General features: G+C 29.2%; 2 protein-coding genes across 6 annotated transcripts in view; one reads left to right on the forward strand and one right to left on the reverse strand.

Moving 5' to 3' along the window:
- Positions 1–16,922, forward strand: part of LOC111685211 (whirlin) — a 98,334-nt gene that overhangs the window by 52,809 nt on the left and 28,603 nt on the right. For 4 of the 5 annotated variants that reach the window (XM_046951045.1, XM_046951047.1, XM_046951046.1 and 1 more), the window contains exons 1-8: positions 2,299–3,167; positions 3,243–3,375; positions 6,925–7,055; positions 12,734–13,032; positions 14,158–14,478; positions 14,559–14,730; positions 14,797–14,907; positions 14,989–15,018. In XM_046951045.1, coding sequence (XP_046807001.1) covers positions 2,310–3,167; positions 3,243–3,375; positions 6,925–7,055; positions 12,734–13,032; positions 14,158–14,478; positions 14,559–14,730; positions 14,797–14,907; positions 14,989–15,018 — 2,055 coding nt within the window. In that variant the 5' untranslated portion in view covers positions 2,299–2,309. Of the gene's footprint in view, positions 1–2,298; positions 3,168–3,242; positions 3,376–6,924; positions 7,056–12,733; positions 13,033–14,157; positions 14,479–14,558; positions 14,731–14,796; positions 14,908–14,988; positions 15,283–16,922 lie in introns of those variants that run through there. The other variant, XM_046951049.1, reaches the window with a different exon arrangement.
- Positions 1–16,922, reverse strand: part of LOC124419936 — a 20,141-nt gene that overhangs the window by 1,028 nt on the left and 2,191 nt on the right. The window lies entirely within an intron of this gene.

Below are 16,922 nucleotides of genomic sequence, written 5' to 3' on the forward strand. Positions count from 1 at the left end.
TATAGTCTAGTCTATAGTCTAGACTATAGTCTAGTCTATAGTCTAGTCTATAGTCTAGTCTATAGTCTAGTCTATAGTATAGTCTATAGTCTATTCTATAATCTAGTCTATAGTCTATTCTATAGTCTAGTCCGGCCTACAGTCTAGTCGATAATCCTCTCTATAGTCCAGTCTAATGTCTGGTCTATTATCTAGTCTCTATAGTCTAGTCTATAGTCTAATCTCTAGTCTGGGCTATAGTCTACTCTGCCTTCTTGTCTATGGTCTAGTCTATAGCCTAGTCGGTTATCTAGTAGATAATCTTGTCCCTAGTCTAGTCTATAGTCTTGTCCGTGGCCTGCACTTTATTCATTTTGTTACGAGTTAGTACTAATTCAAAATGTCCATGTCTGACTTTTACTGAGTATGTGTGTGTGAGGGTGTTGCATTATGTGTTATATTAATTTTTTTTATAACAAACATTTGTTTGTGTTTTTTGTTGTTGTTGCAATAGCTGCTGTTGCACATTCCCCACAAAATGATATATTGAAATGCCAACATTAGCACTATAAATTATTTTAGATGGTTGGATATATATTTTTTCCTCCTCCATTCCAAATTGCCCCGTAAACATTTGTGGTGAGGCTAGAGGGGAAAAATGTTTAAATTACATTTGTGGCATATTTGAAATTGTTATGAAAAAAAGGTCATTTATAATTGAGTTGCAAGTATGCAAAAATATATAGTATATATTTAGCTCAAACTTGTACAAACGGTACGTGTGTGTATGTGTCAGTTGAAATGTTTGCATGTCGTTGGTGTATTGTTATTGTTCTTGTTGCTGTTGCTTTAAATGCCTGTAGAGATGACACACCATCAGCTCTCTAGCCAGTAGTTGTAGCAGCAACAGCTACAGCATCCTACGAGTCAGTAGAACAATATTAAGTATATGAGTGAGCGAGTGTTGGGAAAATGAGAGTAAGGAGGCTTTGCGAGTATTAAACAATGGGCAATGAAGTCCTTTGCCAATTGTTTAACAACAAATGTACAATTGTAAATCAAAAACAATAGTAGTAGTTGAATGCTGCAGCACAACAGCACAACACAATTGCACAAAGTGCTGGTTAGTGAGACTTTAGCTACTTTATATGTGGTATAACTAAAGGGTGTAGTTTTTGGAGAAAAAAAAATCTTAAAAAAAATTTAAATTGATTTCATTTTTAAATATTAGTTTTGATTAGGAATTTTGTAAAATTTTGAAAAAATTTCCTTTTTTGTTTTATCCTTTGATAGCTGAGGATTTAAGCTTTCTAAAACTGTCTTAAACAAAGAAATCCTTAAATATGTAATTTTTTCAATTACAAACCAAACTTTAAACATTATAACAAAAAAGCGGTTATACCCTTTATTAGCATTTAAACTACTGCAACTACTTACTTGCTTGCTACTACTGAATTTTTGCCGCTCTACTGATTCCATAATACAACTATTGTGAACATGATTTTGTTTTTTTTTTTTTTCTACATTCATATGCACAACATTTTTACATTTTCAATTCTATTCTATATTACCCCCAATGTCCTTTGTACAAGACAAGAATACACATAAAAGAGGAGATTTTTTTCTATAGAAAAAATAAAATGTATAAATATACTAATGGGTACATTAGTGGCAAAGAGATCACACATTTTATTTTTGCCAAAAAAATATATATATTTTTTATATGAAAAAAAATTCAAATAAAAAAAATCTTTTACTTTATAATATAGAAAATTGTAAATCATCTAAATGAAAAGCCTTGAAATATTCATGTTAACAATATTAAATACATATATAAATAAAATGAGAGGCAGAAAAGAAGAAATATTTCCATTCAATAAAATGTTATAGGCGATGACCTTTAAAGTGGGCTTAATAGAACAAAAATGAAAAAAATAGCATTTCAAATTTATTGTTTTAATAAAGCCCACACAGAACTAATATAAAATATTGTAGAGCATTTCAAAACAAAAAAAATCACAAAAACACCAACTAAAAATGCTTGTCACATGCAACGAACGATAACTAGAACCATAATAATAAAACTAAATCTAAATAATAATAATAAAAATAATGAAAATAAACATTTAAACATTATTATGGTGTTTAAGCAGAAAAACAGGAATATAAAATAACATTGTTTTTGATATATGGCCACAAATTAAGTAAATCAGAAAGCATAGTATTAGGCTTTAAATAAATATCAAAATCTAAAGCCTAGTTTTAGGCTTTATACAATTTATTATTTAATCCTCTTTTTCACTCTCTCTCATTTTCCAGCCTGACTTGTAATGCGCCTTGGGGGTGGTGTACCATACGACGGCGACCCCCCGACAATGAGCGCTACTGGCAACGACTATGCCGAATTATGCGATCTTGGACCTACGCGATGGAGTTCGCGTGGCTACTATCATGTACCACCACCCGCTGCGCACAGTTCATCCTTGCATCCTAGCATACTGCAAACATCCACCCAATCGTCATCCAGTGTACCAACGGGTGGCTCAGCCGGTCTTACGGCCCATCATTTACGTGCCACCCACCCACCACCACCAACAAGCAGTTACGAAGCTGAAGACATTGGCGGCACCACATACGGCATGACAACACCACCGCCCGGTGTCAGCGGTTTGACCAGCAGTTACGCCGTCAACTCACGCATTGGCAATAGTACCAGCTCACTGCGCACAGGATCAGCAGCGGCAGCCGTTGCTGCTGGTGTGGGTGTAAGTTCCGCTGGTGTAGGTGGACGTCCTGGTCTTTACTATTCGCCGCCGGGTACTTCGTACACCATCATTGAACGACCTCATTCGCCGCACTACTATTACAATTCGGCGGGAGTGGCCACCAAGGGTGGTTCTTTGCCGGGTCGTGGTTCAGCGTATCTCTCATCGTCTCCCTCGAATTTTATGAACAGCATGAGTGGGACATTGCCCACATCTACGGCGGCCCGTCATGGCTTGGCGACGGGCTCTGCTGCTGCGAATGGCAATAAGAAAAGACCCATTTCACCGGAGCAGGTGTTGCGCATGTTTGGCGCTACGCAATCATCTTCAGTTCCTACTAGCAGTTATCATTATAGTAATGGTACCAGAGATCGCACTGGTCGTCGTAGTCCAGCCAGTAGTCCGCCATCAACAACGCATCAGGTGGGATTTTTTCCTATTCTCTTGAGAAGAAGAAATTCTGAAATAAAGACTTTTCTCACTCTCTCTTATTTCTAGATCTACCGCGAAAGAGAACGAGATCGTGGTATACCCAGTATGCATGATTTAACTACAAGAACTGTTAATATGTCTCGTGATCAGCAGATAGATCATGGTTTTGGTATATGTGTTAAAGGAGGTAAAGACTCAGGTGAGTTAAAAGAAAGAAAAAATACAAAAAGATACTAAAACCCAAAAACTGCTTATAAAACTTGCCTTTGGCTTCCGGACATGGACTATAACTTAGGTTAAATAAACTCTTTGATTAAATCAAATCTTAAAATTGAGACCTAGGTTAAAGCTTATTTTGAAAGCCTTTGGTTTCTTGAGAATCCATAGAGAAACTTAAATAAGCTTTCAGACTAAGCCAAGACTAACTCTACAACTTAAGCTCAAGGAAATGCTTAACAAATTCCAAGGAATTCGTTAAAAGACGAAACAATTACTTGACGTTTACAAGCTGAGCATTGCATAGATTTCTTTCATTCAGAAGTTTTTATGTGAACTTTTTAATTTAACATCTTTAGAAATTAATTAATTACATTTAGTTTCAATAACACCTTCACATGACTATACGAGTGAGTTTCATTCTTTGCAAAAATCAATTACTTTTAAGTCGTAAAAGAAGACAAACAAAAATTAAAAAACAACAACGAGCTGTTCATTCAAAATCAATATCTAAAGATTAATAATAAGGAAGAAAAGTAAAGCAAAAACATACATACATGTGTAGGGTTAGCCAATGGAAATAATCCCCTACACAATATTACAAATCATAAAAACAAACAGAAATTTTAACAGAATTTAACTTCCTGATTGTATATCCTTTTCTTGATTTTTAACATTTAAATATATATATAACCGTTTCTTAACCCTTCAAGCATACACCACTTTTTCTATTTTTGCTAACCCTAAAAATATACATATTAATAAAATTTCATACAATTACCCTAAAGTATGCAATATGAATAAATATAAAGTGAATAAATGCAACAGCGAGCACATACTTTTCATACATGCATTTGCACACAGACACACACAATAAACACATAAATATTTTCTACACTCGTAATCATACCCACACTCTTTGATTTTCTCTCACTCTCAGTGTTTTGTGTGCATCATCATCAAAAGAGATGTGATTACAAAGCAGGGATGGAAAATTAAAAATTTGGAAATTATATAAACTTTAACCAACACTATAGACTAGACTATAGACTAAAAAATAGACTATTCTATAGTCTCAATAGACTATAGACTAAACTATAGACTAGACTATAGACTAGACTAAAGACAAGACTATATACTAGACTATAGACTAGACTATAAACTAGACTATAGACTAGACTATAGACTAGACTATAGACTAAACTATAGACTAGACTATAGACTAAACTATAGACTAGACTATAGACTAGACTATAGACTAGACTATAGACTAGACTATAGACTAGACTATAGACTAGACTATAGACTAGACTATAGACTAGACTATAGACTAGACTATAGACTAGACTATAGACTAGACTATAGACTAGACTATAGACTAGACTATAGACTAGACTATAGACTAGACTATAGACTAGACTATAGACTAGACTATAGACTAGACTATAGACTAGACTATAGACTAGACTATAGACTAGACTATAGACTAGACTATAGACTAGACTATAGACTAGACTATAGACTAGACTATAGACTAGACTATAGACTAGACTATAGACTAGACTATAGACTAGACTATAGACTAGACTATAGACTAGACTATAGACTAGACTATAGACTAGACTATAGACTAGACTATAGACTAGACTATAGACTAGACTATAGACTAGACTATAGACTAGACTATAGACTAGACTATAGACTAGACTAGACTATAGACTAGACTAGACTATAGACTAGACTATAGACTAGACTATAGACTAGACTATAGACTAGACTATACTATAGACTAGACTATAGACTAGACTATAGACTAGACTATAGACTAGACTATAGACTAGACTATAGACTAGACTATAGACTAGACTATAGACTAGACTATAGACTAGACTATAGACTAGACTATAGACTAGACTATAGACTAGACTATAGACTAGACTATAGACTAGACTATAGACTAGACTATAGACTAGACTATAGACTAGACTATAGACTAGACTATAGACTAGACTATAGACTAGACTATAACTAGAATAGACTAGACTATAGACTAGACTATAGACTAGACTATAGACTAGACTATAGACTAGACTATAGACTAGACTATAGACTAGACTATAGACTAGACTATAGACTAGACTATAGACTAGACTATAGACTAGACTATAGACTAGACTATAGACTAGACTATAGACTAGACTATAGACTAGACTATAGACTAGACTATAGACTAGACTATAGACTAGACTATAGACTAGACTATAGACTAGACTATAGACTAGACTATAGACTAGACTATAGACTAGACTATAGACTAGACTATAGACTAGACTATAGACTAGACTATAGACTTGACTATAGACTAGACTATAGACTAGACTATAGACTAGACTATAGACTAGACTATAGACTTGACTATAGACTATAGACTAGACTATAGACTAGACTATAGACTAGATTATGGACTAGACTATAGACTATAGACTAGACTATAGACTAGACTATAGACTAGACTTAGACCAGACTATAAACTAGACTATATACTGTACTATAGACTAGTCTCGACCATAGTTTAGACTATAGACTAGTCTATAAAATAGACTACAGGCTTGACTATATACTTGACTGTAGCCAAGACTATGAGACTATGTAGACTTTAGACAAGTCTACACTATAGTTAAGACTAGTCTTTAGAATAGTCCATAGTGTAGTCTATAATCTTATCCATAGTCTACATTTTAGTCAATAAAAGTTGTAGTAGAAGACTTTCCATCCCTATTCCAAAGTATTTTAAATGCAAGTCTGTGTGTGTGAATATCTATTTTATGGAGAAAGTGCAAGTATTTATTGTCTATGAAAATGTGTTAGTAAACGTTTCATTTCGTACGTTACTTGACTTTTTTTTAGTTTAAACAAAGTTCACATAAACTTATTATTATATTAAGTTCTTAGAATAGATACTTATTGATTTTAGTCATCCGTATGTACAGTGTGTAGAATTTCATATTTTAATACGTTGTTGACTTAAATACAATTCTCTTTATTTTGTCAACAATTGTGTATAGAAAATGAAGAAATTGAAATAGTAGAAAATAATAAAATAAAATTAAACTGAACTACATGCTCAGCTTGTTTTTAAGCAGAGAATATAAATTAAATTACAAGTTAGAGAATAAGGTTATATGTTGTATATATGGAAAAATAGATCATATAACACAAGACATATGAACATACATACTAACATGTGTATACATATAAGAATGTCTGTTTAATTGAGTATGTGGGTGTAAATGCAAATGTTGTAAAGAAAGGATTTATACTACTGCCCCCAACCCCCCACTTTGTAATGCTCCTGGGATAAATTAAATTGTTTAGAACTGGAAAACTAAATATGTATATATTTTTTAACAATTTGTTTGTAATATAATAAAAATATAAACAAATTGCAATTAGTTTAAAACAATTAAAATAAATATGTATTAATTATTATTTTTTTTTTTAATTTGAATAATTTGTTTTTAATTCCTTGCAGGCCTTGGTGTTTATATTTCACGCATCGAGGAAAATTCTGTAGCTGAACGTGCTGGTTTGCGTCCCGGTGATACTATCCTAGAGGTGAATGGCACTCCATTCACTTCAATTAATCACGAGGAAGCATTAAAAGTAAGTATTTTGTTTATTTTTAACAGTTATTTTTATATAAATAAAATATTTTTTAATATAATATTTAAAATAAATAAAACACTATCCAACACCTTTTAAAAACACTATAACACATAATCTTACACTTTCCAACGCATTCCATATTTAAACAAAAAAACAAATCTTGTAAGCATGTTTAACATTTCATTTTCGTAAATAAAATCCACCTTCGTAAAAGTGTCTTTGAGATAATAAGAAATTTAAAACGGTTAACCGAGTTTAAAGTGAGTAACCGAATAAACTAAATATCTGGAATAATATATATTAAATGGTTTCACATTATTATATATAAAGAATTTTACATAAAATTGTTAAGAAAAACATCTTTTTGAAACGAGTACCCGATAATCGTTTAGTAAAATAAATAATATTTGCAAAAAAAAAAAAACACACAATGATTAACTTTATACCACCAACTAACAATACAAAATAACAATAACTTCGGTATAATTAAGATTTTTAATCGGGTACCCGGTACTAAAATAACCAAAAATTATAATTTTTTCAACTTTAAATCCTCCTTAGATAAGTTTAAATGCTATAAAATATGTTCAAATGCAATTTTGCTTTTATATAACAAAAATGTTAAATGGGTACCCGGTAGTCGCTTTATCAAATACAAACTTGTTGCTAAATAAATAATAGTTTTCAACACTAAATACACAAAATAACAATAAAACAGTTTTCTTAAAATATCAGGATTTTAAAAATGAGTACTTGGTAATCGTTTAATAAAATAAATAATTTTTGATCTAAAAATTTGCAATTATAAACTTAACTTAACATTAACTTGCTTTATTGGTCGCAAAAAACATCTAAAATTATCAATAAATTTTGGAAAAGTTATGATTTTTAATCGGGTACCCGTTACTAAAAGGTTTAAAAATGTACTTTTTTTAATTTAAAAACCTTTCTAAATATGTTGAAAAACTATACAATATAAGAAAGTGGAAAATTTAAAAAAAAATAACAAAATTCTGAAACGAGTACCCGGTACCTATATTAACAAAAGTGATAATTTTGAGAAAAAACAATGTATCATTTATTCATAAAAATATTAAAAAGAAATTTAACATAGCTGGTTGTTAAGAAATAACATATATTTAAGCGGGTACCAAGTACCCATATTAACAAAAGTAAAATTTTTAGGAAAATAAATTTTGTTGAGAAATAACATAATTTTTTAGCGGATACTCGGTACCTATATGATAATTTTGATCATTTGAGGGACAAATTTAAAGAAGTTATAAGAATTTCAAAGAAATATCATTTCAAACTTAAAAACACAAAATTTTCAATCGTGTACCCGTTATTCACATTAGCAAAGGTGTTATTTTTGGAATAAAACTTAAGAATAATTGATTCTTAATCACTTACCTTAAGGAATCAATGGCTGTGAATGAAATCTTGAGGTATTTCCCTGCATTTGCTCGCTTTTAAAGGCTTAAATTTGTTTAAACTTTTTTTAAAAATCACAAACTTTTGCTTTAAACTTAAGATTTTTTCAGTATAAAAAGGCCATTGAAAGAGATTTATTTTTTATATTTCTCGTTTTACTCTTTCATTAAAAAATAACTTTATTTTATCAAAACATTTGCTTATGTTTTAAACACATTTCCTACTTCCTTTTTAAAATTTAGCAACAACTACAAAATACTTTCATCGATATAAAAAAAGCTTTATTCTATTTTCTTCTTTTATTCACATTTGCTCTTTTTCATTTACTTTTCTCTTTTAAATTTATTGCGCTAAGTGCTTAACAACAACAGCAACTTTTTGTTTTTGAGCTCCTTTACCAACAACAAAACACACACTCGCACACACACACAAAAAGCGATACCAACATATTTGCTCAGCTTTCCTAAAACTAGATACACATTTTTTCCTAACAACTGCTCTGCCGGCAGAGACTTTAACAACTTTTTTCAACCACATATTTTTCATTAAATAACAAGATTTTTTTATAAATTTTAACTTTTTTCTATTAACATTTGTTTACACTTTATTATTATTAACTTTTTAGTTTTATTTAAACACTTTAACTAATTTTAATTAATTTCTAATTGAGACACCTGCGTAAAACGAACCCGCTGTTAAGAATTTTTTATGAGAACTAAATTTCTTTGCATTAAACTAAAATTCCTTTTCTTTATTAGTCAGCTGCTCACACTCAACTGTTTTTAATAGAAACATAAGAAAACACACACACTAGCTGACTCTTTCACTCACTATAGCGTTTGTTCTTAGCCATAAAGCTTTTGTTTAAATTCTCTCTTTATTTACTTCAGTTCTTACGTGTAAATGCCTAACAGCGGTTGTGTCGGTCGATTAGTGTCTGAATAAATTATTAATAATTAAAGAAAAAATGTTTAAATAATAATAAAATGTTAATAAACTTAAAGTTTAGTTAAAGTTTTATAAAAAAAATTAAAAAATTTTCAAAAGAAACATGATTTTTCATCGAAATTTTGTTGGTGAAAAAATGTTGTTAAGAAAAATGTGCTGCCGGCAGCGCAGTCGAAAAAAAAAAATTGTGTATGTATCTAATATTTTAGAAAGAGCTTCTCGCGAGTGTTGTATCTTTTGTTGTTGTTATTGTTGTAAATAGGGGAAATGTTGAGAAGATTAATGAAATGGTTTACGCAGTGAAAAGAGCATGAAATATAAGTAAATAAAAGAGAGCAAAAGTAAAGAGTTAAAATAAAGAAATATATTGTTTGAAGCTTTGTATTAAAAGTCTGTTTATATTATTAGCGGAAGTGTGTGTGTGGTTTTTGTCTTTGCTAAAGTACTAAAAAAGAAATGTATATGATAAGCAAGAGCAAAAGGTTTGAAAAAATGAAAATTTAGCAAAAGCAAAAGGTTTTAAAAAAAATTAGCAAAATGTTTAAAAAAATTTTAATTTATTTCAAAGAAAAAATAAATAAAAGAGCAAAAAAATTAAATTAAAAATATAAAATAAAGTAAAAAAGCTCTTTCTATGGCCTGTTTTATATTAAAAAAAATATCTAGAGTTTTAAAGTGATTGTTTGGGGTTTTTCTTAAATGAAAATTAAAAGAAATTTTACTTTGACAAACAGTTAAAAAAATGGATTACTCAAGATTGATTCCACTCCTAAGGCAACAATAAGGTAAATTTTTTCAAAATTGTGAATTCTCATTACATTCGAAATAGTGTTTAATTAAACCATCAAACAAGTTTTTCTCCCAAAGTTTTACTTATTTTAAGAAAGAGTACCGAGTACTCGTTTAAAAATTTATAGTTCTTCCTTAAACTTTGATAAATTAAGTGTGTTTTTTATACATAACTTACACTAGTTATTAGTTTCTCCAAAAAAGTTTTTATTTATTAAAAAAGTAATATTTATAAACATGAGTACCGGGTACCCACTTAAAAACTTAAGCTTAAAATTAAATTTATCCTTAACATTTAATAACAAAATCATTGTTGTTTATTAGAACATGTTTGATTATGTGAAAATTCTTTTATTTACATGATTATCATTACCGGGTACCCATTTGAAATATTTAGTTTGAAGACTCATTTACAATAATATTTTTTTAACGTTCTTTACCGACTGATCTTTGCAATTGTATAAAAGTTTTTTTTGTATTTTTTTTTTTTTTTTGAAATTGATTACCGAGTACTCGTTTTAAAACTTTTGATTTTTTTGCATGATTTTGTTGAATGTTTTTTAAAGATAAGGCAATTATGAAAATGTATTAGCAGCTTCAAGCAAAAAATATTATTTTAAAAGTGTGAGTACCGGGTACTCGTTTAAAATTATGATAATTTTTTGTCAAAATTTGGTTTCTATTTTATATTATTTTAACTATAATTCATGATGAAATTTCAACAAATTAGGATTTCGTTATATTTTTTTTCTAGTTAAAAAACTTATCATGTTCAAATAGCAGTATCAATAGAAATTTTAATTAAATGAGTACCGGTTACTCGTTTAAATTGATTATTTTTTTCAAAAAATGGTTTTCATATTACATTATTTTCAATACAGATCAAAGAGCAATAGTGATGGAATTGTAGTTTTTGAATAAAAACTTTTTTAAAAAAGTGAATACCGGTTACTTGTTTAAAATTATGATATTTTCGGAAAAAATCTAGTTTTATCCTTAATTTTAAGGACCTCTTGTTATAATTAGTAGCATTATCTCTATCATAAAGTAAGCAAGTACCGGGTACCCGTTAAAAATTTTTGTTTTTTTTTAATTTTTTTTTCAATATTTCATAGTTTTCAGTTAAAATCCCTAATGAAATGATCGTTTTGTTCTAAAAGTGTATATAGATGAAATGAGTACCGGGTACTCGTTGAAATTTAACATATTTTAGCAAAATTTTGGTTTCATTTTTATCTTTTGTGTTAAACTAGAGAAATTTTGTCGAAAAATTACTTACTATAAAAAGTGGTTACCGAGTACTCGTTACAGTAAAATAACCGGTATTTAAATTAAAATTTAACATATTTTAGCAATATTTTTATTTGATTGTTATTTTTGGATTATTTTTTGGCTAAACTGGTGAGATTTTGTCGAAAATGACTTACTTTTAAAAGTGGTCACCGAGTACCGAGTGATTTAATCAAGGATTTTGTTATATATAATATATAATTAATCACAATTTCATTATATTGAAGTAATATTTTAGTATTTTTTTTTATTATTTTTCATGTGAGTAACGGGTACTCATTTGAAAATTATTCAAAAATACTATAAAATAACCGGTATTTATATTATTTAGACTGTAAAGTTCGTTTATACATTGACACTTTTAAATTCATTTCATAATCATTACACTTTACACTTGATATTTTTGTTTACACCGAAAAGCAAAAAAAAAAAAAAAAAAATAAACAATAATACACTTTGAGAAAAAATTGGCAATAGAATAAGTTTTTGTTTCTATTTTCCTGCTCTTTCAATTAAATGTTTTTATAATTTATACTTTTTTGTGTTCTTTATATAACTAAGTTTACATTACTCATTCGATACACTGAGCGAAATAAAAACTATAGAAAAGCAGTTTTAAATAAAAGTCTTAAAAAATATTTAAAAAAAAATTAAGAAACAAAAACATTAAACAGCTGCTTATGATAGTTTCAAATAAAAAAATTGTTATTGAAAATTGTTAAATTTTTTTTTGTATAAATAAATTTTTTATTTCAGTGTAATTTGTTTTAAAAAACAAACAATTCAAGGCTAATTATTCCAATAATAAAAAAAATCCTTAAATTTTGCCTTAAATATTTTTTCTTTCAATATGAAATAAATAAATATGTTGTAAACATGCACGTCGTGAGCCTAAGTGAAAACATATAAATATTCATTACACTGCACAATAAAATTAAAGCACCATTACATCTTTTATCACCATTTATTCAGTTACTCTTTTATACTAAGTTTTAACAAATCTTTGTATAATAAGTTTTACTAAGTTTCTCTTTAACACATTTAATTTTATTTAATCCTTTTGTTACAATTTTAATTTTCCCTTTTTTTCTCGTTTCTTTTTTTTTACTTTTCATTTTTGCCTTCTTCTTCGGTCTGTCTGCCTGTCTACCTTCTTCTTGTTTTTTTTTGTTTTGTTTGTGTCTCTTCTATTGCCACATTTTTTCTTAACGCAGAGATGTGTGCAGATATTGAAATCATCACGTCAAATCAGTATGACGGTACGTGCACCACCTACGCTTAATTCAACGGCGCCACTGCATGGTTTTGGACCACCCTCGCGTGATCCCATGTATGCATCGATGGCCCCCCTGCTGCCACAACAGTCTGCACTGCCACCGGGTGCTAGTATAGGAACATCACCATCGGGTGGGCCATTGCCATATCGGCAGACGTGCTCCTGGATGGATCGTCATGGTAGACCCGCCTCACCGCCCATGGAATATGGGGGCAGGAGAAGTGAACGAAGAGATCGGTGAGTTTTATTTTCCCCTCATATTTCTTTGAGAAACTTTTGATTTGGTACATTTGTGGTAAAAAGTACTTTTTTTAATTAGATTACCTTTTAAAGTACTTTTAGGTTAATATTCTTTTCAAACTCAATTTTAGTACTTTTTTAGAAAAAGTACTTTTTTACTTGTAATCCAAATAAAAGTCATCACAGATTTTTAGTCTTTCGTCCCTGAACGAAGATATCGGTGAGTTTTCCCCCATTTTTCTTTGATAAACTTCAAATTTGGTACATTTTTGGAAATATGTACTTTTTTAATTAGAGTACATTTTTAATTACTTTTAGACCCATATTCTTTTCAAACTCAATCTTAGTACTTTTTTGAAAAAGGTACCTTTTTGGAAAAAGGTACCTTTGCAATCCAAATAAAAGTGATCATAGATTTTCAGCGATTTTTAAAAAATCGAATTTTGATAGGATTTAGAAGTGATCACAGATTTTCATCCTTTCGTCTCTATCTCTTCTAGTTTAGCCAGAAAATAGAGTTTTATGTTTTCGCTTAAAAAATTGAATTTTGAAAGGAAGTAAAAGTGATCACTGATTATCATTATTTTTGCTGTAGCTCTTCTAGTTTAGACATAAAATGAACTTTTATATTTTCACTCAAAAATACGAATTTTGGATGGAACACTGATTTTGATCCTTTTGGCTGTAGCTCTTGAAGTGATCATTGATGTTGATCCTTTAGCCACAAAATGAACTTTTAAGTTTTCTCTAAAAAAAATCGAATTTTAAAAGGTAACAAAAGTTATCACAGATTTTGATCCTTTTGGTCTTAGCTCTTTTAGTTTAGCCTTAAAATGAACTTTTATATTTTCACTCAAAAATACGAATTTTGGATGGAAATAAAAGTGATCACACAATTTAGAAGTGATCACAGATTTGCATCTTTTTGTCTATATCTCATCTAATTAAACCAGAAAATGGATTTTAATGTTTTCACTAAAAAAAGGAATTTTGGTAGAAAATAAAATTTACCAAAGATTGTTATCCTTTTGGATCTATTCCTTCTAGTTTATCCAGAAAATTAGCTTTTTCGAAAAAGTACCTTTTTTTAATTTTAATGTAAAAACCCCAATTTCTTTCCAGAATACGCCGTGTCGAATTGCTAATAGAACCGGGTCAATCATTGGGACTTATGATACGTGGTGGCGTTGAATATGGTCTGGGCATATTTGTGACCGGCGTCGATAAGGAGAGTGTTGCCGATCGGGCGGGTTTAATGGTGGGCGATGAAATACTCGAAGTTAATGGTCAATCCTTTCAAGATGTCACCCACGACGAGGCTGTTAGTCAGTTAAAATACCACAAACGTATGTCACTAGTGATACGTGATGTGGGTAAAGTGCCACATTCCTGTACCTCCATAGAAATGGAGCCATATGATGCTTATAGTCCTACGGGGACAAGGTTGGTTTTTTCGATGAAGTAACAAAAAAAGGTGTAAATTTAATTTGTTAAATTTTATTGTGTTTTATTTTATGTTGCAGAGCACGACGAAAAGGTCAAATCACCGCCATGGTAGAGGAGAAGGCTCGCTCTCTTTTACCCCGCCACCATTTTGCAAGTCTTTCGTATTATATAGCCGAATATTGTGCGAAAGCAATGACCATAGATGCCTTTGTAGCCGTCTTATTAGAAATGTTAGATACATATGAAAAGGTTAGATTATTGGTAATATTACACAGAGAGAAATTTTCGTGTTAATATGGTGTTATTCCTTTACAGCATACACTAGTGACGGAAATCCGTGAACTTATATTTCCTGAGGATCGTACTCGTTATGATGAATTAGTTTATCGACGAGAACGTGATCCTTATAGTGGCGAAAGATTAAGGGTGGGTATTTTAGCTTCCTTTGTCTTCGAAAGGTAAATTTTATCTTTAAATAATTTTTGTTTTCTTTATTTTCTTTTTCAGCGTAAAGGAGAAAGTGCGCGTGATTTGCCGGTAAGCTTTTTAGAAGATTTGTTCTACGACACTGACACTTATTATTAACCAAAAAAAAATACATAATATTCTATTAAAACTACTAAAAACTTCTACATAACCTTAAAACTATTTGAAAACCTAACCTAACAAAAAGCTTTAATAATATATAAATTTAAATTGAGTAATTAATTACTAAACAGCATGTTAAATGTAAAATCGTATTAGTCTTATTATTAACTAACTTTATAAAAATTTCTATTTTAGTTGAAAAATTTCAAACTAAATTTCATTTCTTTAAGTGTATACTTTCTCAAAAATTGGTTGAATTTTCTTTTGTTTCTTTTATAATTTCATATTTCTTTACAAAATTTTCTTTTAAAAAAATGTTGTTGTTTTAGTACTATTGTGGTTGTTGTTGTAATTGTGTATTGTTTTTTCTTTTAGACAAAATTATTTTAATTTTCTTTAACTCCTACAAAAAAACACTCAATAGATAAGAAATGTCTTTTAGAAAAAAACCTAAAAAAAAATAATAAACTTTTCCTTGAAAAAATATTAAAAAAAATTCTTTAAAAATTAAAAATCTTTAAAAAATTCTTAAATTATAAAATATCTTATTATAAACACAAAAAAACAAAATGTTATTTTTAAAAACTCTTTGCATGCTCTTTACTACTCTATACTACTTACACGTAACTATTCTTAACACACTTTTGTTTCTTTTTGTGGAAAATTTCCCTTAATAAAGTTATTAAAATGTTAAAAAAAAACTTAAACTAAATCACTCACTCTTTTATCTATTGAGGTTTGTTTTTTATTATTATTATTAATATTCTTGTGTTTTTCTAACTAATTTTGTTATATGTTGTTGTTGTTTCTAAGTAGTTGTATGATTTTTCTCAGTGTAGGCTGTTTATAAGTGCCGAATGTCAATTTTTATATATGAAAAAGAGTATTTTGGTTTTTCTTTTGGCAAATGTTTCAAAAAATAGTTGTATTGTTTTTAGTAAATTTTGTTTTATTTTATTTATATATATTTAAAATTATTTACCAAAACAAATCAAACAAAGCAAATAACTTATGGCATACACTTGGAAAAAACTTGTTCGAAAACTTAATTTAAAAATTTTGTCATTTACTTAAACATGTATTTGTTTTGTTACCTCAAGTCATTTAAATTTTTTCTCTTACAATACTTCCAAATTCTTGTTATCAACTTCTTAGAAAAATGTTTAATTAATATAAATTTAAAATCGATTTATTTTACCAACTGGTTTACGAAATCAATTTGCTTAACAGATGTTTAATCTTAAGCTGTGAATGATTTTTTTTCTTTTTTGGTTACTAACTGACCTTGCTAAATAAACAACTAATGTTTTGCTAAATAAAATTAATTAAACTGTTTATATGGTTATTTCCAGACATAGAAGTACTAAAAGTCTTAAAATTAATTAAATTGCAAAATCGATTACAAAATAATGCCAATAATACTTGATTTGTTAAGTGGTCATGAAATTAAAACGATTTAATAGAATTACAGGCGTGATTATAAACAAGACTAAGTATCGACTTGACTATAAACTAGACTATAAACTAGAATAAAGATTAGACTAGACTATAGCCTAAACCTAAGACAAGGCTATAGATCGGACTATACACAAGACTAGATTATTTACTATCCTATAGCCTAGACTAGAGACTAGGCTATAGATTAGACTATAGACTAGACTATAGACTAGGCTATAGACTAGACTATAGACTAGACTACAGACTAGACTATAGACTATATTATATACTATAGACTAGACTATAGTCTAGAAAATAGACTAGACTATAGACTAGACTATAGACTAGACTATAGACTAGACTATAGACTAGACTATAGACTAGACTATAGACTAGACTATAGACTAGACTATAGA

Source organism: Lucilia cuprina, chromosome 5 (genome assembly GCF_022045245.1).
Source record: "Lucilia cuprina isolate Lc7/37 chromosome 5, ASM2204524v1, whole genome shotgun sequence".
NCBI classification, from domain to species: Eukaryota; Metazoa; Arthropoda; class Insecta; order Diptera; family Calliphoridae; genus Lucilia; species Lucilia cuprina.